At 42.6% G+C, this 26,089-nt stretch overlaps 1 protein-coding gene across 1 annotated transcript in view; it reads left to right on the forward strand.

Moving 5' to 3' along the window:
- The first annotated feature begins 5,875 nt into the window (after window positions 1-5,875).
- The window catches only part of PPM1L (protein phosphatase, Mg2+/Mn2+ dependent 1L), an 87,607-nt gene continuing 67,393 nt past the window's right edge, over window positions 5,876-26,089 (forward strand). The window contains exon 1 of the mRNA XM_085232581.1: window positions 5,876-6,820. Within this exon, the coding sequence (XP_085088707.1) occupies window positions 6,418-6,820 (403 nt within the window). The 5' untranslated portion in view covers window positions 5,876-6,417. The remainder of the gene's footprint in view (window positions 6,821-26,089) is intronic.

Genomic DNA, 26,089 nt, shown 5'->3' on the forward strand with positions numbered 1-26,089 from the left:
GCTTATTAGTGTTTTTACTGCACCCAGTCTTTATGAGCCCAAACTTTCTTGTATGGTTCAGTGTAGCGTAGACATTTCAATTTAAGAATCTGATCACCATTACCTAACATCATTTTTAAAGTCTTCTGTGAGTTTCTGTTACAATTAATTTCTGTATTTTTGTTTGCATGTTTTTGTTTTGTTCTGTTTTCCTATCACTTTTTGAATTTCTTATCGAGCTTTAATATTTCTCTTGGAAGAGGTTTATAGCTGTTTTCTGTGGACATCAGCAGTGCTCATTCAGTTTTCTGTGTTGACCCTTTAACAAAAGTCTGTGTCTCTTCCTTTACCCGCCACTTTTACAATCCCATTTGAGCCCAGAGATGTGAATGCTTCAACTTTATTTATTGGCAGACCTAACTCAAGCAAATTCCAAGCAATGAGCATGCATAAATCCACTGTAATTTTAAAAAGAGGGAAAGTCTTAAATTCTCTGTACCCCAGTAGAGCAGTTTTCCACTATTTTTATTTTATTACTTCTCTATCTATCTTCATCACCAAAATCTTGGTGAAGAAGTGAGCCTTTCAAACTGAGTAACAGGAACCTGTCCATAAGGCTCCATAAGAAAAAGCAGCAGTCTGTACAAACTGATCGCATATTCCCAGGAACAAAAGCACAGACTGCCTGCTGCACGCCATTCAGGGACCATAAAGCAGTCAGAAAGCCAACTTACCTGGTTTTCCCAAGGAAATGTTAGGCAGCCGGGGGCTGAGTTACCTCTGTCACAACTTTTAGAAGGCTTTACTGCTGGGGTAAGCTCAAGGGAAGGTGTGAGCGTGAGATCACTGCTGCCCCTTTGAGATTGATCATGGCTATAACCAGCCTCGTGAAGACTTGTGGCACTAGATTCAACTTGAAATCCGTTCTAAACAGTGCAGTCAGCTGAGTCTACAGTGAATTTTCATTTCAGAGTAAGACAAAAAAAGACATCTGTTACCTCAGTTCCCCTCTCATCCCAATTTTGATACAAGCTTAGCTTGGCTAAACTAAGGATCTAGTCCAGAATGCAACCCATAATGCTTTGCATATAAATGTATCTGAAAGTACTAAAAATGCCAGCTTGGAATTAAAATGTGTAAATCAAATTTGTAGTCTCTTGCTTAACGCAAATTAAATGGTCTACAATGTAAGACAAGAAACATCTGCTAAGCTGAGTAAAAATTAATGATGAAGAAAATTAGGTTTCCTTGTTATTGATTTTTATCAATTCATGTTCAAATCTCAGAAAGATTTAATAAGAAGCTTGCCAGTTCATACCTAATTCAAAGTGATTCTAAATTGCTTAGTTTCTGTTTATATTTTGCTTGCATATTTTGGAGTTCTTCATGAAAGTGGTAAGCTTGTGATGCATGAATCCACCAGCAAAAACTTCACAAGAATGTCCAAATACATCTTCACCAAGTAGTGATGTGAAGTTATGCTGCTATTTAAATGAACTACTCCAGACAGCAGCTTTGGCAGTCGGGACCATCTTCAGGTTAATCTGCTGGACTCCTTAGTTTACTTGTTTTGCTGTTGTTTTTCAATTTATTTTTGTTTTTATTTTCTTGAAACAATATATTAGCTTCAGGTAGAACTTACACTAAGTGATGTACTTCTCCCTGACATCAGTACGCTGGATCTGGGTTATGTCTGTTTACCTGCATACCTCCAACCTTCCAAACATATCCAAGAGGTGCTTCCTTTGCGCAGCAATTCAGTGTGTGTGTGTGCTGTGCTTTGGTACACTGTACTTCGTAGCAGAATCTTAGGCTTAAATAAAAGATGTTGATAAAACATGACTCTGTTTTCCAGAAGTCTCCCCACATCCTGTGACCCTGGACACTACGTTGCCAGGAAGTAAACAAAGATCAGACTTTACATGTGAAGATGTACTATAATGGGTGCTGGGAACTGAGAACCTTGGAAAATACAAGAGAACAACTTGAGTGGAAAATTGCTATTTTCATTCCACGTCTGCAAATATTCCCCTTCAAAGGAGATGCAAGATGAGCGAAATCTCTATAATGAGATTTCTCATGGGTTTATCAGGGAGAGGGGAGAATCTACCTGCAGTGTTTCGTATTTGCTGCAGTGTAAAATTCTGGGAACAATATTATAAAACATTATTTATATCAACTGAAAAGAGGGATAAAAACCATTGGCTGTAAATCCACAGCTTTACTCCCCTCTTATCAAAACTCTTATAAAAAACAATTTCATATATTGTTATACTGTTCTCCCTCTGGAGAGCTGTGTCTGTCATGGCAAAAGAACATTTTGAATTTTCTAAAATTTGTTTCTTGAAAACATCTGAAGAAAAAGCAGAAGATATTTGGCTGCATTGCTGTTTTATTCTTGACATGCAGAAAAGACCGTTTTGTAGTTTCTGTTGCAATTTTGTATAGTAGCAGAAGAAAAGGGAAATGAGTCTATGTGCTTCTTGGGATATTCTGATACAAGTTTCCTTGTTCCACCCTGCAGTGAAAGTTGCCATTTGTGTGTACTTCTGGGTTATGGTAATAGCACTGTTTGAATCTGAAAATCCTGAGAAGGCTTTTCCAACAGGCAGCACAATGCAGTAAATAACAGAAGCTTACTCTGAATTTTAGCATCCTCTCTAATACAAAGCAGTTGTCTGGATTTTTGTAGCATTTTTTAGAGGAAGATTCCATCAAACTGGACCATGCACACCAGGGAAATTATCTAGTGAGACTGATGGACCACGGAGAATCACATCTCCCCTGTTATTGCCAAGGTTAAAGGAGCAGTGAATTCAGTCTGCATAAAGGGTAAACGAAATAAATTATTATTTTTAGATTGTCCCGACGAGCATTGTTTTATGAGGCTTCTTACAAACGTGGTACGTGTAAGCAGTAGGAGGAGCTGTTGAGCAAGATATGTTTTTTCTACCTCATTGTAAGGTGTATAATTATGAAGTTTATTTGTGAAGCTGACTCAATGATTGCTTTTCAAGCCTTTCACAAACGAACAAGTGCCAGAGTTCTATCCCCAGGAAAACTAAAGTGAAATCTTTCAATCACAAAACATATGCCACATACTTGCGAAGTTTTTAATTGTTTCCAGCTCTGAAAAGAAAGTTTTTGGGTCATGAAGTTCTGGTATTCCACTGGGGAAATTTGTTAGAGAAAGCAATGTGGGATTCAGCCATGGAGTGCGTAATCAAACATGTGAGTCCCTTTGCTCACCCTGGATCAGGGCTGTCTCAGTGCTACACTGAGCCTTCCAGTTTTGCACTTCTGCTATCTTCACGTAGAACTTGTATATAGTGTCTGGATTACTCACATTTAATTGGTGGTCCCTTCCATTTCAAGAGTTGAGTGAAAGCAAATTCTCTGCAGGTTTTGTATGGATGACTTGGAAATGGCCATATCATAATAACAATGGCTGCTCTCTTGCATCTATTTAGCAGAAGATTTTGCCTGCACTGTATTGTTGCATCTGCATTCCATTCAGAAGTGAAAGCTTTGCACACTCTGCAGCTACAGAGTGTTTCAGATCACATTCTCAAGCTGAGATGCTTTTGGAACTAACTCAAACTCTCTTGCAGCATAGGGGACATATAAAGCTACAGAAGATAGGCAACAAAACTCAGGGTGCTGATGGAGTGCTTCAGGGTGGTGTGGAGCATCTTCTGCTGTTGCACAGTGTGTGGGTGCAAGTCCTCAGGAACTGCAGTAACAGTTTGGGGATGCATGCTGTGGCTGGAAGAGCACTTCGTGCAGAGTCTGAAATGAAACCACTTTATTTCACTTGGCAGTCCCATCATCTGACCTCATACCACTGTCAGTGAAGCACAACTTTTGTACAGGTCACTGTACCCTCATGGCACATGCAAATTTATGTTTCATTAGAATGATGATTAAATAAATATCAAATTATTTGGCTGTAGTGAGGCTATCCTCCACATTTTTAGATGTATGTTATCTTTTGCTAAATATAAGATTGACAAGAATTAAAAGAAGCAAGAATAAAGTTGTTATTAAAAGCAAACACAGTTGTTACAGAGCAAATTTTGCTTAGCAGCCACATGCAGCTTACAGCCAGTACAATCAATAACTCAAAGGGGAGCTGCTGTAGCATGCAGCAAAAAGCCAGGAAGAAGAAATTAGCTCTCTAAAGTTGCACAAAGACAAATTGACTGCGTGGAGGGATTGGTGTTGTAGTGCAAGTGTCCCAGCCATGCTAAGACATAATTTAAATAGGAAAAAAGAAACGAGGATTTGTTTAAACTGAGAAGTTTTGCAAAAAAATCTGTTTGTGAAGTGAGAACCCAGTCTGACAGAAAAGCTTCAGCGTAGTTGTGGTCAAAAAGTTAGCAAAATTATTATTTAATTGGTACAACATATTTTCAGCCTGTTTGTCACAGTTAGTCCTATGTTTCCCCAAAGTCCTCCTTAAGTTGGCTCTTCGGCTAGCACCCACATCTTTGCAGTTTTTATAGTACCGAAATGATGAGTGCATATCTTGGCCTTTCAGGTGAAGAGCTCCTGGCTCAGCTCACATGGATAGCAGCAGAGGGGAGGATGAAGGTAAGAGAGAGTCTTTGGCCTGAATTATATGACTTTAATATTCATTTGAAATACTGATGAAGTGTTACGTACCTCTAAGATTTTATAGCAGTATCACTATTATTTGCAACATCTCTCATTATCTTTCCTGCTTTCCAGAGCTGGATGTAAGAATCAAAGCTGATTAAGCTTGATTCTGACTTAAGCTGATCTTTGAAAAGACCGCAAAAAATATTGTGTGAGTTTACACACAACGTCTGTATTACCAGCAGCCTAAGGAGAGAGGGAGCTGTTGGAAGACTCGGAGGGCACACGCTCAGCTCTGGCAGAAAGGCAGGTTCAAAGGCAGACTGTTCAGTCAAAATTTCCGACAGGTTTCGTGGTTTGCTAATTCATTTTCAACACCACTCTTATGTGTTTGACTATCATATCAGCTGTCACGCTCTCGGAGGTTGCTGGCTGAATTCTGTCAGTTTTCAGACCCCCGTTCTGCCAGCTGGCTGAAAATCCCTCCTGCTCATTTGCAACTCAGGCGGCGCGCTGAATTGATTTTATCCCGGCAAACTTCTGCTTGCAGTCACAGCTTGTAATTTCCATTGCTTAGCAGTTATCAGAAAAACAACTTTCAGAAGTGGGTTGGAGAAAGAAAATACACATTTTCAGGAGTTCCTTTATTCTTTTCATTAGCGTTGTCTAGACACCCTCGACTATCGACTTGATAATTTGGAAATGTCTGCTTCTGTTCCTCTTCACCCAAACGTGAATTGCACGTGAATGCATCTTGGAGATTATTTATTACATTTAGAAGATAATCTTCCATGACTGGCTTCAAGAACAGCCACAGCCCCGTTTTGTTTCTTTGTTTCTCTGGCTTTGAGTGAAGTCGGGGCTGCCGAGGGGTCTCCAACTGCTCCTGGCCTGGGAGCAGCTCAGCCCGGTGCTTGTAACCTGGGGGAGTCCAACGATAGGTCACACTGCTGCTCCCGGATCACTTCACATCGATCTTCACTTGAATCTCCCTCTTGCTGTTAAATCCACAAGAGGGATATTTTTGGTCGCTATTCCTCCTAACAAAGCACGCGCAGCACCGAAAGAGCTGACGGCAGAGGAGATTCGGGAAGGGTCAGAACAGGCAGAGCCCGTGGGGAGAGAGGAGGTGACAGGAAACTCCGCAGACGCCCCTGGGAGATGCCTGCGGGGCTGCAGGCTCCCGGCGCTCGCTTCTCTTCGGCGCAGCCTCGCCGGACTACAACGCCCACAATCCCTCGCGCCGCCGGCAGCCAATCCGCGTGGCCTCCCGCGCGGAGCCCGCCGGGACTTGTAGGCAGGCGGCGGGGCCGGGCGAGGAGGAGGCGGTGGCGCCCCGCCTCGGGGGAGGGACGGCGCAAGGCGCGGGGGGCACGGCGGCCAGGTACCCGCGGCGGCCCTGCCAGACGCCAGCTCGCTGCGGCCGGCCCCTGCCTCCGCGACGCCGCGAGCCGCGAGAGCGCCGGAGCGCGGCTGTCTCCCGCGGGGCCCCGAGGAAGAGCAGCGGCCTAGGGGCTGCCCGCGGCGGGCTCGGGCTCGGAGGGGTGCCGCGGCCGCAGGGGGTGTGCGGCACCGGCAGAGCCTTCCCGCCGAGCCGGGCCGGGCCGGGCCGCTCCCCGCAGGAGGCACGGGGCGCCGCGGGGCCGGCAGCGGCGGGGCGAGGAGCGGCCCCCCCGGGGCGCCGGCCGGAGCGGGGAGCCGCGGGGAGCGGGACTCGGCGCTGGCCGCCTGCCGGTTGCGCCCCGGCCGAGCATGCACTGATCCGCTGCCTCGCCTCGACCCCGTCCCGTCCGCCGGGAGCGCGTTGCATGGTGTGGGGATACACGGTCTCGATAATAAATGATAGAGGATACAATGACTTTGCTGTCTCTGCTGGGTCGGATCATGCGTTACTTCTTGCTCAGACCGGAGACCCTGTTCTTGCTGTGCATCAGCCTGGCTCTGTGGAGTTATTTCTTCCACACGGATGAGGTGAAAACCATTGTTAAGTCCAGCAGGGATGCGGTGAAGATGGTGAAGGGCAAGGTGGCCGAGATCATGCAGAATGACAGGCTCGGAGGGCTGGACGTGCTGGATGCCGAGTTCTCCAAGACCTGGGAGTTCAAGAGCCACAACGTGGCTGTCTATTCCATCCAAGGCCGGAGGGATCACATGGAGGACAGGTTCGAAGTAATCACCGACCTGGTGAACAAGACTCATCCATCCATCTTCGGGATATTTGATGGGCACGGAGGAGAGGCAAGTGCTCAACTTGAGAAGGGATGGGGGGGAGGATGATTTCAGGATGAGGAGCGGACGTGTCCTTGCCTGTAAGGTTCGAGCGGTTGTCTTGAAACACTGACTGGGGAATTCCTTTCCTCTTTGGGGGAGCGGGTGGGGAGGAAGAGTCTGTGAGTATGGAGGGAGGAAGGTACTCTATTTGCTTTCTCTTTCATTACCACTTTCACTTGCAGTGTAGAGTAAATGTGTTCGTGCCCTCTCTGCCCTTTACAGTAGTAAGGTTTAATTAAAGTAAAAGCCGTTGAAGGTGGTTCCTACGTGCACAGAATAATGATGATGAGCACAAATTCCCTGGAGGCATCTTTTGTGAGCAAGGAGTGCAGTGTGCTCTGATTTTGGCAAAGGGTTGTCAGGGGCTGTGCTCGTCAGCAGCGCTTCCGAAAGAGCATCCTGCATGCGTTCAGCCTCGGAGCTGGGCTGTGTGTGTCTTCTCTGTGATTCGCCCTCCTCTGAAGACAAACAAGTCATGGAGAATGAGTTCCACGCTTATGACTTACATATTGGTTTAACAAAATAATTGTGTTTCATACTTGTCCCCTTCCTAGTGGCAATCCAGAAAAACTGTTATTTTGAAACTCGTGGTGTTTAACCTCTGAACTTTTTTTTAGATAGTGGTTTCCTTTCAGTTGTGCTGTGCATTTAATGTTCTTTCATGGTCTAATATGTCCTTTATTTTAGATGACAAATGTCGAAACTATAGTTTCCTCTTTACTTAGCATTGTGGTGCTGCCAGTTAGCTTTTTGTATAGCAGAAAGCATATATTTCATAACTGCGGCAAAGAAATGCTGAAGAGGAGGAGGTTCCTTGTATGACATTAGCTCCAGCATCCATTATGCAAGGAATAAAATTACCTTAAGGGTTTTGTTAGGATGATGGAAGCTGGAGAGGAATACTGAAGTTTTTCATGCAAGTGCTCCTGCTGAGAAGTAAAGCTGCGTGTGCTATACAGTAGGGGTGCTTGGGTTTTAATCCAACTGCTTCCACAGGTCAACTATTGAATCCTTCCTAGAAGCTCTTGGGTAGTGACCAGACACAGGAGCACAAAGGTGACAGCTGCTATCCCTCTAAACCTGTGAGGGCTCACTGGAAAATCCAGGTCTTGGGCAAATAATCATAAAGCTTCTCTTGTGTTGCTTGCACAGCTGTAAAGTGATAATGCTTTTTTTGCAGTGTCCAGTGTTTTACCCCCTTTAAAATAAAGCCAGCACGTTGGATATTGAAAATTGTCAACTTCATAAAAATTGTGATTGTGTTTGAACTCTGTTTTCCTTTCTGTGTCTGTTTTTTGGTTGGGATGCAGTTGTGCCAACTGTTATTGGCAAACTCATGTCAGATCATTGTTCCTTTGCCTTCGAGGAATAGTAGTAGGAATATGTGTGTGTATCACAAACTGATACACATCTTCTCATCAAGGGATATGATTTCTGGTCTGTGAATTTGGTACATCTGGCTCTTTTGTTTTCTGAGGCTTTGGACAGGAGGGAGCTTGTGTTCTGTCTTTTGTTGTCTTCCCTGTTGTTTAAACCTAGCATTCCCATCTCAAATGATGAGCCAAAACAAGTTTGAAAGAATATCTGTCTCGTGTTTCTAAACAGTATTCTGAGATTGTTACTGGTAGAAATACAGTGTAAACAGTTAAACTTTGTCATTGCTAAAGAGAGATCTGTATCATCTGCGTATCTTGATCTGTATTGGATTGCACACTCAGTTCCTTTAATAATCCAAAGCTAACAAGGAATAGCAAAAGGATAAGAAAGTGCCCTATGCATATATGTGTGTGTATAGACATAAAGATATATTTTGTTGTGGAGCTTGAAATTACATCCATAAAAGTGCTAGAATTGTAATACTAGATCTGTGGAAAGCTCAATTACCTTAATAATTTCGATTCCCCAGAGAACTTTTTCTCACTGATTCAGTGGCCAAGTGTGAGCATTTCTCTGAGGCCTGCCGTTTTGAAGGGTTCTGTAGATCTTTCTCCAAGCCTTCCTGAAGTTAATATTTAAAAACGTAAGAGCGTCACTTATTTATCTTTCTCATAAAATCCCCAGCTGTTCTTAGTTGCCTTTTCTCCCACGAAAAGTAAGTGTCTGATTGCTGGGGCCATCACTTGTTCTCCCAACCAGTTTTTACCTAGAACCAGAAACAAGACCTGGGTGCTTTGCATACAGCAAAAACAGATTGCAGAAAGTAGGTTTTCTATCTAAGGGAATCGTAGTTCTCAATAGGAAAGAGGGGGAAGAAATGAAATAACAAAATGAATAGTCTTATTTAATCTGTAGTACTAGTAGTAATTACTGTAGCAATATTAAATTTCAAGTCTCCCTTTGAAATTGTTTTCTGGATGGCTTATTTGTATCTTGTAGTTTAAAAAAAAGAAATTAATAACTTCATGTAACACTTTTCCTGCGCAAGTAGCAAAGCCTTTGTAAAGATGGTATTTTTGCTCTGGGCTCCCATCAAATATCGCTGTGTAACAGATAAAGAAGAAGGAAATGCAAATCTCTAGAGCTGAATGTGAAACAAACTGTTCTGTGTGCAGGAAAAAATGGTTTTCCAAATGGACAGTGCCACAGATGAAATGCTGGATTAATTCTTTCCAGCTGTATGCAAGGCAACACATCCCTGTTAATTACTTCCTGCCACATCAGGGTGAAGTAGAAGGAAAGAGAAGCATGATTCAAGTGATACGAATTACTCTATAATGCTGATTTATGAGGATATCCAAGTTTTGCTTAAGTATTGCCAACTCTTTGCGATGAATTCTACTTTTCTCTTATGTCACGTGCCCTTCCATGTCAGTAGTTTTATCCTGAATAGAATGGCAGTCAGTGATTGAAATTTTGTGGCGGACTTGATAGGAAAGCAATAGACAACAATAACTATTAATGCACCTTACAGCTAAGGACGTGGTGCACTGCTGTATTGCTTGCTATGGGGAATAACGTTCTAGGGGTGAGACTCAAAGTATGGTGTGTACGTGCTCTTTTTATACAACATCAGGTTGTCTTTTTCTTGATGGCTGAGTAATTGCAATGCAGTGTGGGCAGAGGCAAAGAAACAGGCTTAGGACAAAAAGCTTTGCCCTGTTGTCTCACCGGTGAAAGGAGTCTCGAATGTGACGTATCTTAGAATCAAAGCAGAAGTGAAGAAAGCTTTTGTTTGTCACCTCCTCAGCTTCTTTATCAAGCTGAAAGGTGCCTTGCATGTTGGCTTTGCTGTTGTTCGTTTTTCTGACTGTGGGGCTGTCTGGACTGAGGGACTGAGAAGTAACAAACCAGATAAATGGTAAAATAATATTCCATGAATTTGAAAAGCTGAGCAGTTAGAAGGAAAGGACACTTTAGCAGAAGTATTTAACCATCTTATCTATGACTTACTAAAGGTTTCTTTGAGATATTTAAGGTTTAAGTGCTCGGTTTTAGCTGAGATCTCAGTATTGGACAAAGATGAAGCAGCTCACCATCGGCAGTTTTATGATTGTGGCCACGTTGCATATCGTGTTATCAACCCGAGGAGGTGACAGCTTTTAAAATAAAAGCATTAGGACCTTAAATGCCACCTGCGCTTGTTTCAGGTTGAAAACTGATGTGGATTACCAGAGTGAGAAGCTCAGTAACTGTCTCATGAAAAGTGTCTTGTTTTTTTTTTTTTTATTTCTCTTAACCTCCTGAAATGTTCTTACCCGCCTGGAAAAGGGCATGATAGAGCTGGTTTAGAGAGCTGCAGATACAGTGTTGCAGGATGTGAAAAACTCCTTTTTCATGCTGTAGGAAGCTCAAACGTGAAAGTAGAGAATTTGCTGTATGTATGGCTATGTATTCAACCATGCACAGAATCTTCTAAAGCTTTGTGGACCACGGGACCTTGAGATCAGCAGCATGAACTGTTAGCAGAAATCTCTGGTTACTGATTAACTTTCAAAGACAAGTGGGGGAAAAAAAGAAGGTCAGAAGATAATGGTGAGTCCTTATTATTTTTGTCTGAGCCTATGGAAATGTGAATGCTGAGGTGAAGCCTGGAGAAGGCAGCCCCAAGCCAGCTGTGTGCAAATGAGCCTGCTGTGCATTTGAAGTGCAGGTACTTGAAAGCATGATGAATCCATCCTGATTCACTGGGCTGAGCTTGCTGCTATGTGCTGTCTTCTTGAGGACTGCCACAACAAACAAGTTGTAGGGGGTTTGGGAGTGAATTTCTGGAGTTACTGCATGCTTAGGTCACAGCTCAGGTAGTGGTGTTGAACAGGAGCAGGGTGACATAGTCCCCAATGAAGGGGAACAGTTCTTGGATATTATATTACATGATTATGATTTTCTGCCAAGAAAGCTACAGTTCTGGAGTCCGTATTCCCATGTGTGCTGCAAAAATGTGATTTTAAAATTGCTTCAAAAGGTGCAAAAATTGGTAATTGGAAATGAGAGCTCTTAGCACTGTTACTCACAGCTGTATTATTCTTCAGGTGTGGAATTGAATCTTTTTCAATTTTTATAAAAATCGAGAAGTCAATTAATTTTCAGTGTATTCTGCCCGCTTAGCTTGAATCGGTGCTTCTATGTTTGGGTGCACAGGCAGCTGCTTTAATTAAATCTGTTTTGATTCGTAGATGCTTTTAGATTATGAGCAGTCATTTAACTTTCTCTCTGAGCTTGAATAACTCCTAGGAAGTGTTTGTGTGAGTGCTCCTGCTCTGCAGTAAGAGCTCTGCAGCTATTGCCATAGATGGGATGGGTATTTCACAGCTGCTGAGCAAGAATGCTCAAGCAGCCCTTGCTGGAGTGCTTGATGCTTTTTGACTCAATACCACATCCTGCTCACATCCTTAGGTGTATAGGCAATATTTAAAGGCTCGGTGATGAGGAATGCCTTAAATTGCTTAAAGATGTGCAAATTTGTGCTACTGATGCTACTTAGTGTACTGATACAATGGTAAAGGCATGTTAGCTAGCTCTGTTTAACACAGCATCCAGCCAGGATGTTTTACAAAGAAATTTAAATGCAGCTTTGGGGCAGTGAGATGTTGAAACAATCAGTTCTGTAGGTCAGGGAGCTGCTTATTTTTGAGTGTTAGACTAAAAATTTATACTCTTGTCACATGAGGTTACTAAAAACAGCAGATCACTCGAGCTTTGTGCACTTTTTTGGTGTTTCAGTAGCTCTTTTGGACCACGATAATATTTCTCCTTCTCTCCTTGTTGTTAGAGAGATCCAAATATTTAGGGTGTAAATTATATCTTACAACTGGACTTCTGGCTTCTGGCAGCTTCATTTTTAAACAATCTCCCCGCTCCAGATGCTCTGTTCTGCTGCAATCCACTTCTCTCTGGTTGGAGCAGCTCAGCAGCAGCCCTGTGCTGTGATTCTGTTCCTCAGGCCTCCTGGGCACCTCTAATTTTCTCCTTGATCTTGGGATCCTTCAGAGCTCTCCTGCTTTGCCCGGCCTGTTCCACGTTTCCTTGGCACATGTGTCACACCTTCCCAGCAGGAAATGACAGCACGTCCATTGCCCTCATGTTCTGGTAAGGCTTTGCCTTGGCTCCAGGAGCCTCTGATTGTGCTGGATGAGTCCCATCATGTTTTGTGATCCGGAAAGGTGTCCCAGAGCTATCTGACACTAACGCTCCAAGGTCCTCAAACCTCAACATGCGGAGCTTGCTCTTCGTTTTGGGCACATCGTAGATGCTAATAGATCCAGAAAAAGGAACAGAATGCTTGTTTTCTGTAAGCTCTGTGAATCCACGGCCTTCAGATGAGAGTTCTGAAAACTAGTTTAAGGGCAGCAGCTGCTATAATTATACACAAAGTCTGAGGGCTGCCTTTGCTGGGGTGTTCAGCCTGCACCTCAGGGTACCAAAGATGAACGATGATGTGAGCTGCTGCTGCTTGTGTCGTGTGGCACGTTCATGCTATTTAAACTGATCTGTGTGTTCCTAGCAGTGTCTTTGTGCCCCAGTATGAAAACCTCTGTAATGAGCTCTGGAATGTGTTCCCTGTGCCACCACCTTCTGCAAAAGGGCGCAGATGAGAATGAGGCTGTTCTTAGAAACAGCCTTTATGACTACCAATTCCCAACAGCTGCCAACTCCCTGGTCATGTTCAGGTTATGATCACCATTCTCGTCACCGGCCGTTACTTAGATACCAGCCCAGCTGGACAGACCAGTTCCTCTGGCTCAAGGCCATCTCTTTGCCCAAGAGATCTTCAGTGTAAAAGATCACGAAGATTTAATGACCCTCTGTTTTTATTAGCTGCATAGAGTTTCAGTTCACCCTGATGTTAACGTGGCAACAGGAGACAGATATTTCCAGAAGGAAGTTTCCATGCTGACAAAGATGTACAGAAAGGCAGCTCGTGATCTCAGAGCTGTTATGAGTTGTATGCGTCATCAGCAGCTGCAGCAAGTTGGAGAGCTGCTTTATTTATTTTTTTGTGCTTTCACTCCAGCCCTTTAGCTGGTGTTAAACACTTGAGCTAGTGCCTTTATTAAAGCAGTTTAAGACTTACTGCCAAATGTAGTAATTTTATTTGGAGGTAATATAGCTTTAAACAATGTAATTTTTTTTCCACTATTTTGCTGATAAAATGTTTTGAAGATTGCAGAGTATTAATAGGTAGTTAGTTCAGAGCAAATACTGAGAGTGCATGAATCGTAGCTTGAGTAACTGCCCATTTGAGCCCTGTGGCCTAATGCTTAGATAAGGAAGCTGTTCCTGGTCTGGGATAAGTGATCAACCTTGATTGCAGTCAGGAAGCAAAAAGATGAAGCTTTTAAGTCTAGAACAAATGGCTACCTATAAAGTAATCTAAATGGAAAATCTACCTCTTTCTACTTGTGTAGAAGTATAATTCCAGAAAAACTGCTGACGTGGCTGCACCTGGTGCTGAGCTGGGAGGAAGGCTCAGGCTCCAGGTAGAGCAGCTTCAGAGCTGCTGAGCACTAAAGCAGCCAGTGGGAGAGGATGAAGTGCCACTGCTTGGTTGGTGCCATGACAAACTTCAGAGCGCAGAGTACCAGTGCTGCTGGTACAAATTGATTGTGATGCTGAAACATTGCTGGCTCTCATCATCTCCGACCTTGTCTGATTCACAGCTGTGTGAGCAGCTGACATCTCCAGCCAGACAATCAAAGGACGTGTTTTAACTGCTAAACCACAATGCAATTATCCATAGCGCGTTATGTCGACAAACCTCAAAGTTCCCCTGGAGAAAGGAACATTTATTTGCATTTCAGTGCTGGAATTTGCTTGCAAATTTTCTTATTGTCCTTAATGTTGAAAAAGCCTTTTTTCTCCCCCAAGCTCCCCCAAAGGTAAACATCTTATTTTAAGTTCTGCTACAATAGCTGATACTGTCATACGGTACTGCTTTCAATCAATACACTTTTAATGTCATAAATATCTTCACTTTTTCATTCCCTACCAGATGAAAAACTGCTGAAGGGCTCAGAATTTTTCTTCTGATAGTGAAGGTGCGTGGTCCATCATACTGCTCTCTGATGTGTTCCATGGCTCACTTGCACTTCTTTAAACTTGCATTTTAAATGGGAACTTGATTTATTTGCAGGTAGTCTACTCATGGACTCCACCAAAGAATTGCCTAAACTTTCCCTGAAATGCGTGTTCTCCAAACACACTGACGCAGAGGTATTGAAAAATCTGGTTATGATCAGCATGGGAGTAAGAGAAACGGAGGATGAAATGTGCTAATCTCCTTAGTTTCCCTTCTGCTTATTGCCCTGTTACAACTCAGGTTCTCTTGCAATTGAGATGAAACCACATTTTCTTATGGAAGAGCAGCAGTGTTGGCTCCTGGTACTGGGAGCTGATGCTCAGTACCTCACGTTGCAGCTGCTGGCGTTCTCATAGAGAGACGTGTATGTGCTTGGCTGGTCAGGTGCTGGAAACTCTGAACTGTAATGAGGGAAGTTGTTGGTTGGTTGTTTTGTTGTTCTTTTTTTTAATACCAGCCTGAAAAAGGGCTGTTGCTGTCTTTTCTGCCCATACAGCTGGAAACATCCAGTGTCTGTTTTGGAATAACGAGGCACAGGGATTGGAGCAGAATGGGGCAGGGTGATGAGAGGGGGAGCTTTCGAGTGGAAGACAAGAGTGTGAGAAGAGGAGAAATGGAAGATAGCATGTGGGTTTGCATCATCAGTTGCCTTAATTACTGTAAGGCTGGACATAGTTAACAACACAGCCCTACCAGGACTATCGGGCAGCCATAGGAGAACTACTATCAGTTTCAGTGTAGCACTATTTATAAACTGCTTGAGATCCAAAACCTGGGAGGTGTGTGTGTGAGGGGTTCTTCTGTAGATTAGGATGAATATTATTTTATTTCTCTGTACACATTTGAGAAACAGAGAACATGAATGTAAATTTTGGCTGCATCTCTTTGTGGCTCTTGAAAGCACGGTTTATAATTCTGGATGCTCTGGAAAGGAGACTTTGCCCTTTTTGTTCCTACTGATGTCCATTGCTTTGCTGGCAGATATTGAGAGTCCTTATTGCTCAGGACTTAAGGAACAAAATGTGGGACCAGCTGCTCATGTCGTAGTGCCAACTGGCACAGAAATGTCAGAGAAAAGCTCCAAGCAGCCCCTCCTTTTGCTTGTGCACCAAACATAAATAGTAATGTGAGGTGTTGCATTAATTCACAGACAGTTTGATATGACAGGCTTTTTCGCTTTGCAAAGTGAATGTTTTACGCTTTCATATAAAATACATCACAGAAGTTTGAGGGTTTTTTGTTTTGTTTTGTAGAAGGGAACTTGTCTTACGGCTACTATTACAGTCGTGGTTTTGAAAGGCCAAGTAGAGTGATTGAATTCTCTGTGGATGAATGCTGCATAAAAGATTTGTAATCTTTGGCAATTAGAAAATTGTTGCTGAGGTTAATGGTGATATTATTTTTAACTTTGAGGGCAGGAGCAATCTCCTGCCTCCAGGATGAAATTATTTCAATCAGTGCTTTAAATAAGCACTTTCCATGATGGTTTGAATTTACAGGCATTTAAATCATCAACCTGAATTCTTCTTTTGCTTTAGTATTTATTTTAGCAATTATATCACTTGATATACTGCTTTACATTATCTGTTCCTGTACTGTTTGTGAAAAGGAGGATGGGATATGCTATCCATTTCTTCTTAGAGATATATTTTTTTTTGTCCCGTTCTTATGTGGATATCAAAACTGTCAATAAAGGAGAAAAAAACTCAAATGACCAATGGATGTATCTACATTTGTTAGAAGTTATGGAATGATTTGCTAATAGAACTTTTTGTACTGGATGTTTTGACCCTATGGAGCGTGAATTTATTTGAGATATGCTTTGGGACTTTGGAGCTTGATTTGACATCGAATCTACTCAGAACATGCTTCTGGTATCTCTTGGGATGTGTTGGTTTGAAGTTGTGTGTGTTGGAGTTTGTGTATCCTAAAGTGTTTGTGTAAACTCCCAAGGCTGACAATTGACATAGCTGTTTCTAATAAAGTAAACAACATTATAATGCCGCAGTGCAAGAGCCAAAAGAAAGTGTATCCAGCTACATATTGGAATTAGCTGTTTCAAATGTAAGTTTTAAAAGCTTTTTTGGCATGTGGGTTATGCATTTCTTATTAAGGAAAACCTGACAGTGAAGGAAGATGAAAATCATGTTGATGAATAATAGGAAGGGACGTAACCTCAAACCTGCTCCAGTACAGAGGTTTTTTACTGGAATGTTTTGCTGCTGAGCTTCCCAGCACTCCCAATTGATTGGGAGAACAGAGTACAATTTGAGTGACAAATGCTGCTCAACTTCGAGCTTTTTTTTAATATACAGATTGGAAATTTGGTAGTTTGTCTGTCACGGGGGGGCTCTGTGTCCACTTAGTTGTGTTTCTGATTCCAAGTATTTCAGAAGTGTATCAGGAGAAAACATTATACCTCTGTGAACAGGTGTTTTCAGATCATTTTACAGGCTTACGTTTCTGTTTATGTCCCCTGGCTGTTTGGATACAAGTCAGTAATACAACTGAAAATAGAACTTCGTAGTCCTCCTTGCTTTTTCTCCTAGGTGCAACTGTTCCTTTTTTCTCTATCAGACGTGAACATCATCAACTGTGTAGCTTCTGTTTCTTTTTAATGTAATACCATCACCTGCCTGTTGCTTTTTGCAGTCTTAATTTTCTTTTCTTAACGTGGTTATCAAGAAAGCAATGATTCCTAAGACCTTGCAGAATCGATGCTTATTCCACAGCAGCACTGTGGATCTTCATGGCCATTTTTTGTACCAAAATAATGGTTCTGCTGTGTCCCTGTTGCTGTGTGAAGCCCTGATGGACACACCAGGTGATGGACACACCAGGTGATGGACACACCAGGTGATGGACACACCAGGGACATGAGCTGGGCTGCTGTGTGCTGTGCTGAGCCTGAGCTGGCAGTGGTTTCTCTGCCCAGCACTGCTCTGTGCTGTGCTCTGAAGGCTGGGGGTTGGTTTCATAAAGTGAAATCAGTAGTATGGAACAATGTGAATAAATAGGAAATACTTTCATGTGCTGCATGAGTGTGGCTGCATGGCACTGCTGGGACCTGGGACAGAATAGATTTGAATCCCTGCTGCCTCACTGGATTAATTCCCAGACCTTCCAGGCCATCCCTGTGGAACTCATAGGGGGAGAAGCTGGACTTCATCTTGGTGCTCACCTGCATCTCTGGATGAGAAGTGTGGTGATCTCTCTCTTTGATAACAGCTCTTTCCATGTAGTGAGCTAATGGCAAGGCTTGAAAACTTGGCATGGTTTGTTCTCTCTTGAGCAACGTAAAGGAGAGTCACTGCAAGCAATCTCTTCTCGCTGTTTAACTACCACAGGTGTTGCAACGTGGATTCCTGAGGCTGTACTCTTTCTTTCCTCTAATTTTCAGGTGTTGAAAAGAGAGTTAAATAAATGCCCTGGAAGACTAAAATTTTGTGGAAGCTGTTGCTTTTGATCTAGGAGGCCAACTGCTAAGGGGCTGGGGCTGTGAGCAGAGCAGCTGGAAGGAGTATGGGTAGTGCTTTCTGATAAAAGTAAGGAAAGAGAAGCTGAACTAGGAAACAGTATTTTTTTTTTTAATATTTTTCATACAAATGCCACAGATGATCTATTTAAGTGTTTTTTGGGGGGTTTGACTTTCAGAGTTATGTTGATAAAACACTTAAGACTGCCCCAGTTTTTCTTCAATTAATGTCCTGTATCACAAGACAGTTGCCCTTGGTGGTGAGGAGAGCTTCAAGGTGAAAGTATGGGTTGGAAACAATAAAAGGAAATTAGACAAATTAAAATTGGGAGTGGAAGACTGTGTTGTTGTCATACCTTCATGTAGCCACGTGAGGAGAGGTAGCAAATGAACCAAGGGAAGACAGTGCGTGTAAACCCCAGCTGAACGGGGATCTTAGCATTGCTTAAGCAGCTCTGTGCCACTGGAAAGAACTTGCAAGTGTTCTTTGTATGCAGGAAGAAATTAGTGAGAAATGAGGGAGGAAAAAAAGCGACAGAACTAATGAATGCCTGAAAGGAGCATACATATAAAAAATTAAGTAGATAAAAGTAATTAGTGGTAGCAATGAGCTAAAGCCCAAGTGGTGAGTTGCCAGGGAATCTAGACTTTTCTAATAAACAGTTTCAAGTTGTGTCACTGTTGCTTTGCCTACTTCCATCATTAAGCCATAAAACCCAAGAACTCCTTTAAACATCAGAGTTCAGGAGCCTGTCATGAAGCTCTCTTTTCAGGATGAGAATGAGGCAAAACACTCCAGGGAAGCTGTTCTTACTAATGTATCCCTGCAGCTGCTAGGTCCTGCTGAGTGCAGGTCCCATTGATGTACTGCAGGAGGCTGAGCATTTCTTTGCATTTCAAGTTGGAGCTGTCTGGCACACGCAGATGTGCAGGAGCCTGAAGGGAGCTGTGAAGGTCTCCTAGCACTGGCAGTGCTCCGTAAGTACTTTGCATTTTTTCCCTCCATCTCTAGCTGTGGTGCTTTAGGATGATGAGTTAGAGAAGCAGATGGGCTTCCTTAAGAATTGCTGGCTTCCTGCTCATCAGCAGGGATACAAGGCCAGAGTTCTACTAGTTGAAGTTTGCCATCCTTTGCCTGTCCCTGTTGTGCGACCTTCAAATGTGATCATTCTCAATATTTGAGACAATTTGAACCAGCTGCAATTAGTAAATGCATTAATGATCTCTTATTTGCGTGTCCTTTAAAAGACGGAACTAAATACATTGCAGCTGAGTTTCAAAGGGACCAAAGTAATGATGGGCTGACCTGCCTGCTACAAGCCCTGCGTACCTGCTGGGGAAGTGATGACTTCTGGTCAGTGAACCTGAAAGAGAGGGGCTTTCTTATTGCTGTTTTCTTCTTCAGTAGGAGAATTTATGGTGTTGAAGGATGCTATTCATAACTTGAAAAGAGCTTGACTTAATATATTAAAGAATAGAAACTGAAGGTCTTTGAGCAAAAGCTTAAGAAATACAAGTGTAACAAGCCCTGTTCTTTCCTTCATATGGAAACCCCAAATCAATTAATTGGTTTCTTGTTTCATGCCAGTGAAGATAAGAACTGCATGCTCGGAAGCAGCTGCAAAGCTGTGCAAATTATGTGCATTTTATTATACTGGGTATTCCCGTGCTCCACTGAAAAGTATGATAAGAATGAGATGTATAAAAGTGCAGTTGCAAAGGTATGGGTATTTTGTGTAATTGCAGTGCACCATAACGTACTTCGAGGTTTGCAGGGAGCCAGTTTTGCTCCTGTTTTGCTATGTGAGCTCTTATCAGGAAAAATCTTGTACAGAAGCTTGAGACAAGAATGGGTTTAACGCTCATTTAAAACTCATTTCTTAAAATGAAGAGAAATATTGCAACAGAATAAACATTGTGTTGGGTTTGGGCAGTCCGGGGACTGGTGTGCCCCTACTACTGCTGTGACTGCAGCATACAGGAGTTTGTTAGAAGCAGCAAAGGGTGCTGTGATGTGCAGCTGCAGTGCTGGGGCTGAACAAGGAGGTGCATGGTTGACCTGGGTGCCTCTCAGATGCTCCGTCCTGCTGAGCACATCAGTGGCACAGCAGCCACATGCTGATAATATGCAAAGAAGCTATTTAAAATTAGCACTTCAGTCTATAAATTTATCTTCTGCTGTCTCCACTAGACCTACTTAGTTCCTCTTCATTTTACCCAGCACCCAAGTTGAAATGTTTTACTGCTTAAATAAAATATTTGACAGCTATTGCAGGAGCTAATACTTGATGTTTCTGCATGAAACTAGATCGCTGTTCATTAGGATGAAATTGAGATTTCTAGCTAATTAGGGAAGATAAAAGTGCTGCTTCATATCCTCCTGTATGAGAGAATTTAGTACTAATTACTCATTCTGTGATTTTGTTTTTCACATACATTTTTCAAGTACATTTTAAAAATCCTCATATCCTTTCTTGAGACTGAATTTCAGTCTGCACTCGACAATCTGGATTTAGGAGCATTTGTCAGACAAACAGGGAAGCTGCAAAGCACCAGCTAGCACTAGATCTGGAATTTATCAGTGTTAGTAATTCCTCTTGTTTCTCTGGACAAGAAATCTGCATGCATACTCATTTAATAAATGGTGCGTGGGTAGGAATGTACCGCGTGTTTGGCCGTGGTGCATACGTAAATAGTATGAGGTCAGACTTGAAAATGCTGCTGTTCTTTTCAAGTGGAAAGCAGATAATAACCAAAGATGTTTTCTACATGGAAAGTGTATTTAGTAGAGCTTTTATTAGCAGTTGAGTGTGGTCTTCTTTAAAAAGAAATCTCTTCTTACATGCGTGCGTGTTTAAATCAGTGATATTCAGCTGGCATTGCCTGTAGGCATTCAGCGTGCTTGTGTGTGGACTCTGGGTAGGCTGTAATCCTCAGCATCTCAGTGCGAGCTGACTTTAACAGAGGAGGAATTGGAGGGTTTATTGGAGTAACTTCTAGTTGCCACTTCAGAAAGTTGCTTCAAACTATCCTGAAAGTGATGTCTTTAAATTTTTTAAATTGCCCATACAGTAAAAATTGCAGACTTATGTTAGCTGAATAATTCATTGCTCCCTGGTTGTAATCCTGGTGTGAATGCTACCTTCCCAACTGCAGATTAAAGTACCAAGTTGTCTTCGGTTGCAAGGCCTTCGTCTAGATGGAATGGAAGCAGAACTTTGAGACCAAAAAGAGAAAAGACTTGGGGCACACGTGAGGGAAGAGATGAGGAAGAGCACAGGGTAGGAATTGTGGTGTTGTGCAGCTGGATTCAATTTAGTTTTTGCATTTTGTTAGCATGTCCAGGACTAGTAGTCTGCCCTTTCATCATTCTCCCAGATGGTGTTTGCAGCCCTTGTTTGGCTGACAGAAGACAACTGGAATGACAGCTATTCATTGTGTCAGAGGAACGCCTTGCGTGGACAGCAGCCTCGCTGTGTGGGAACCAGTTCAAAGACTGTTAACTAATGTGTGTTAATACACAAAAACAGAGGTTGTGAAAAACATGGCAAGTACGTGATGTAACCCAAAGGTTTATCCTGTCTTAAAAGAAAGATGGAGATTTCTTTAGCAAAAAGAAGCACTGTGACATTTCACCATCTGAAAATGAATGAGAGACATCACTGAAAATATTCAGTTTGAGGGCTATAGCTGCTCATCTATGGAACTTGTCAGAGCTGGATGTCAGGAATGGAGAGATCAAGAGAAAACATCTAGAAGATGAGGAAGAATCTGGTGTTTAGGTATTTAGTAGGCAAGAGGCTCTTGAGGATTTGTTAGTTTAGATTATTCCAAACGAAAAAATAGGAAACTTTAAAACAAAACACCTCTGTCCTGGGTTAGAAGCTATGTCAGAGATGGAGCATTGGCTGTAAATTTTATGAGCTTTTGAAATGGGGGAGTGATATATGACAACATGCTTCACTAATTCCTTTATTGTGGAAACTCCATTTTGCTTACAAAATATTTGGAGTATCTATTGTAAACGCACTTAAAAGAATTTTCGTGTTATTACTGGATTTATGAGTTCTATTTTAAATTAATCCCATCTTAAAAAAAAAAAATACTTCTCTCCAGAGAAATAATGCCATTTTAAAATTGGAATGCAGTCGTATTTGTGCTCTGTGATTATTTCATCTTCCCCAGTCCCAACAAATGATAGTTCCCCTCAGTAATGCCTGAGGCTGGGGTTGAGGTAATGACCCTCCTGTGATAAATACTGATTGCATTGATGTCCTCCTGAGTTCAGAGAACATTCTGGTTTTGAAATGTTAAAAAGAAATATAAAATAGTCGCGCTGTTCCAACAGATCTCACAATATTATCCGTGGCTACAACAGAGACAAAGAACTGATAAGCACTTAATAGTTACTTTAAATGATCTAATTTGTCTAGTGACGCAAATACACGATTGTCTGCAAAATCTGTTGAAGTATTGGGTGACTGAATAGGGAAAAGGTGTGTTGTAACAGACAGCAAACACTGAAGTTCAGGATGCAATACACGGACAGCCTCTGTCAGCAGACTTGGCGGAGGGGTCTGTGTGGCTCTACAGAATTCCCCAGCCATGAGGTCACTCTGGCCTCCCTGTGCAACAACACATGGATCCCAAACACCTACAGACTGTGTGAATTTTGTTGTGCCTGCTTTTTTGTTGGGATATCTTCCCACTCAAGATCATCCTAGTTGCGTAAGATTTCAGGCTGTAGCAGGAAAGCTCTCTGATGCAGTGTGCTACTGGCCACTCTTGCACCTCTGACTTACTGAGATGTATTCTCCATCTGCTGCTTGGTTTCTCCTGGGTTTTCCTCCACCCTTGTTTTCTGCTTAAAATCAGGAGCAAATGTGTTCCTGTATTCTGGGAACTCTTAAATGTGCAACCACATGTCCAAATGCCGGGCACAAGTAACTGCTTCCTTGTTTTGCCCTGTGAGGAAGATAGATTTGCTTTCTTTGTGATGAATTAAGCTCCAGTTAGTTTTCTTAATTATACGTGAAATTAAATATACATTTCTTCCAAGGCAGGATTTTACATACGTAACTAAATGCTCTCCAAGAAGCGATCCTTCGTCGTCTTATCAGAAAAGCCACAACTGTGGTACTGCAAATGGCACAAGTAAATGCAAGCTAATTCCTTTTTCATGGCAAGTCTTGTGTGCTTGTAATAATCCCTTTCCTGCTGTTTAGTCAGAGATGTGGCATCTGGTGAGAAGGAACATCCTAACTGAGGTGCTGATTAAATGTCTGCTGTGTTAGAAGAAATGTGTTTACCAGTCAGCTTTCTTAGGTCCTATGCCTTCTGGTTTAGTCTACCAGTCAGTAACAGAGCAGTGTTGGTTAGATGTGTGTATTTACACAGACACTTGTGTGTTATTGGAGTCGTGGTCTTTAAATGCCGAATAAAAGCTCTGTGTGTGTTACGGAACATGAAATGTTTGCAGAAGACTCAACAGATCAGAAAGTGCCAATAATACCCTTGGTTTTCATGCTAAATTCAGATGCCATTGTGAGAAGAATGAAATATGGGAAAGCCCAAAATGGAAGCTATTATTCCATTGAAGCCCGGAATGCACCACAAATTTTCTAGAGGCATAATGGAAATAGTTTTTTAAGTAGCAGATATAAGCCCCAGCAAACAGAATCGAATTCTGTGAATTAAAACTTCCTGAAACAGGTGTTAAAATCTTTAGCAGGCTCTGATTAATCCTATGGATTGGGCTGAGGGTTTTCTGTTCATTTGTTTTTTCCAGAAAACCTGAGGAAACGGTTCACGAATTACGTATTTCCAGTTGACCAAAGAAGCTGCAGTAGATATTGGCCTTCTTGAGATGCGTGTGTGCGGAAAACAAAAAGCAGATTTGGTAATTATCAGCATGAAAGAGCAGTGCCTGCCCCACGAGGAGTCAATTGCCTTTGAGGTGGGAGCCCTCGGCCTTTGAGAAAGGAAGAGAACTGTAGCAGGGTGCTTTTTTGCTAGTAACAAGAAAGATGACCTAACGGTTCTGAAATTTGATGTCAGAACATCCGTTAGAAAGCTCTCAGAAAACCTTCAATATGATCAATGTGTGTATTTTGGTGGCTTTTTAGGAGGCTTTAGTGTGCCTTTTTAAAGGAAAAAAGAAAGCAGAAAACAATCATAGTAGAACATTTCAGTTACTGAGAGATGCAGTGAAAAAGCACTAATCTGCACTGAGTGATACGGTGTGAAGTTAGGCTGGGTGTTATTGGGAAATTTGCCATATGTGTAGCTTCCTGCTTTTGATTTGGAGGCACAGAGCAGCTTTCTTTTCAAGCTCATAAAAAATAGCTCTAACCAGTCTTCCTCAGACTATAGTCTGTATTTTCTTAGTTCTCATCTATATTCAGAGGTTCCGGTAGACTGACATTTAATTTGTTTGCACTAAATTACTTTGCATAAACATACAGGTCTTTAAAATCCTTTCTCACCCAACCTAGTGCAATGGCAAGCTGCTGCCAGAAGTGGAGCTCCCATCCTCCGTGCTTTTTCTCCATCCTCAGGTGGTGTTGCGATCGTGGTGGTCACACAGCCACGGGCTCCTAAATTTCCTGTGGGCCTGCTAACCTGGCTGACAGCAGAGATGCACAGTTCCCAACACAGACACGAGGAAGTCTCAGGAAGCTGCACATCCTGCTTGGGGTGGACCCACATCTGCCAAGGATGTCTTCACCCTCAGTGACTTGCTGTGGCAAGGACTGGTGTCAGCAAGCAGTCTTGGAGCATTGCCTCCCATAGAAAAAAACTGCCACAAAGATAGCCAGCGATGTCAGAAAGATTCTCTGGCAGATAGGATGTTTTTTCTCTTCTGCACAATATTACAATACTGATAATTTTTTCTTTGTTCATTTCACAGCCACTTCCATTTTTTCCTCCACTTTCCTGTCCAGTAAATCTACCATTTTTCTCACTGGGTTCCCTAAGAAAACCTCGTCCAGCCCACTGACCTCTTTGACACCACTCCTTCAGCTATGCCTCTGCAGCTGTAACTTGGGACAAATCCTTTTGTTCTGTTCCAGTTGCTGCACTTCTTACAGATCTACAGTTATTACATCTATTTTTTTAACTGGCTTAGTTGTCTTCTGCCTGCTTATTTTTTTTCTTTTTTCTGGACACTCAAAACAGTGCAATTAGATTTGTTTCACTATTAGAATAACTCTGGTATTAAGTAGGGAGGTTGGTGGCCCTGCCTGTGATGGGGATTGGAGCTTCACGATCCTGAAGGTCCCTTCCAACCTGGGTCATTCTGTGATTCTGTAATAACTCTCCATGGTCTTTGTTTCCTCCATGGTTTCACTGTGCCAAAAAAAAAAGCACAAAAAAAGGGACATTCCTAATTCCACAGCTCCCTGAAGGTACTGTCCTAGTAAATACTAGGCACCTTATCAGCTGACAACATTGAAATGAGGTTGTTTTATACAGCTGGGTTGGTGATACCCCTTCAAGCTAAATGCTGTGAATTTTTGGGGGGGCTTGGCTTTATTCTTTATAGCCTGCTATAGCATCATCAACAAACAAACACTACGCCCTGCAGAGCTCCTCTACCAAAATAAGTGTACTTCTAACTGTTCTACCCCATGAAATCAGCTGGTTTGAAGCTCCCTGCCTGCCTGCATCAGGTTCTGAGCCCAGGTAAGAGCACAGGCAGTACAAAGCAGCACCACATCAGGGCTCAGCCACAGTCCCAGCTATGCTGGGGTATTCACCTGTTCCAGAGAAAGTCTGATACTAGGAAAGTGCTTTTTACCTCTCACTGAGCCATATGCACTGCAGCCCATTGCTAAATGGTAAGTTTCCCAGCAGTAATAACCAGAATGTGCTTTGGAGTGTCAAGCTGCTGGCTCAGCCTGTGCCTCTCTCCTGCCCTCCTCTCTCCCTGACACTTACCTGACTGACAAGAGCTGCTTCAGGCAGCTGAACTGGTGGAAGTTTGTTTGCCCTAGCTTTTAGCTATGAGGCATGAGGGGGAACGTGGGGTGCAACTTCCTCTTAAATGGGTTTCTGTCTACAGAGCCTGTAGTTTCAGGCACTTATTTTTCTGTGCAACTCTGACATGGAGAACCTGCTTTTCCTTCTGAAGGCAGCCTCAGGTTAGACTCCTTGTGGTAATCTTGCAAGTATTCCTGTGACTCATTCACTGCATCTCAGCTGCTGCTTTCTACCCCCACCCGATTTTCCATTGCATTTTTTATACC

This window comes from Meleagris gallopavo, chromosome 11 (genome assembly GCF_905368555.1).
Source record: "Meleagris gallopavo chromosome 11, MGAL_WU_HG_1.1, whole genome shotgun sequence".
Classification (NCBI taxonomy): Eukaryota; Metazoa; Chordata; class Aves; order Galliformes; family Phasianidae; genus Meleagris; species Meleagris gallopavo.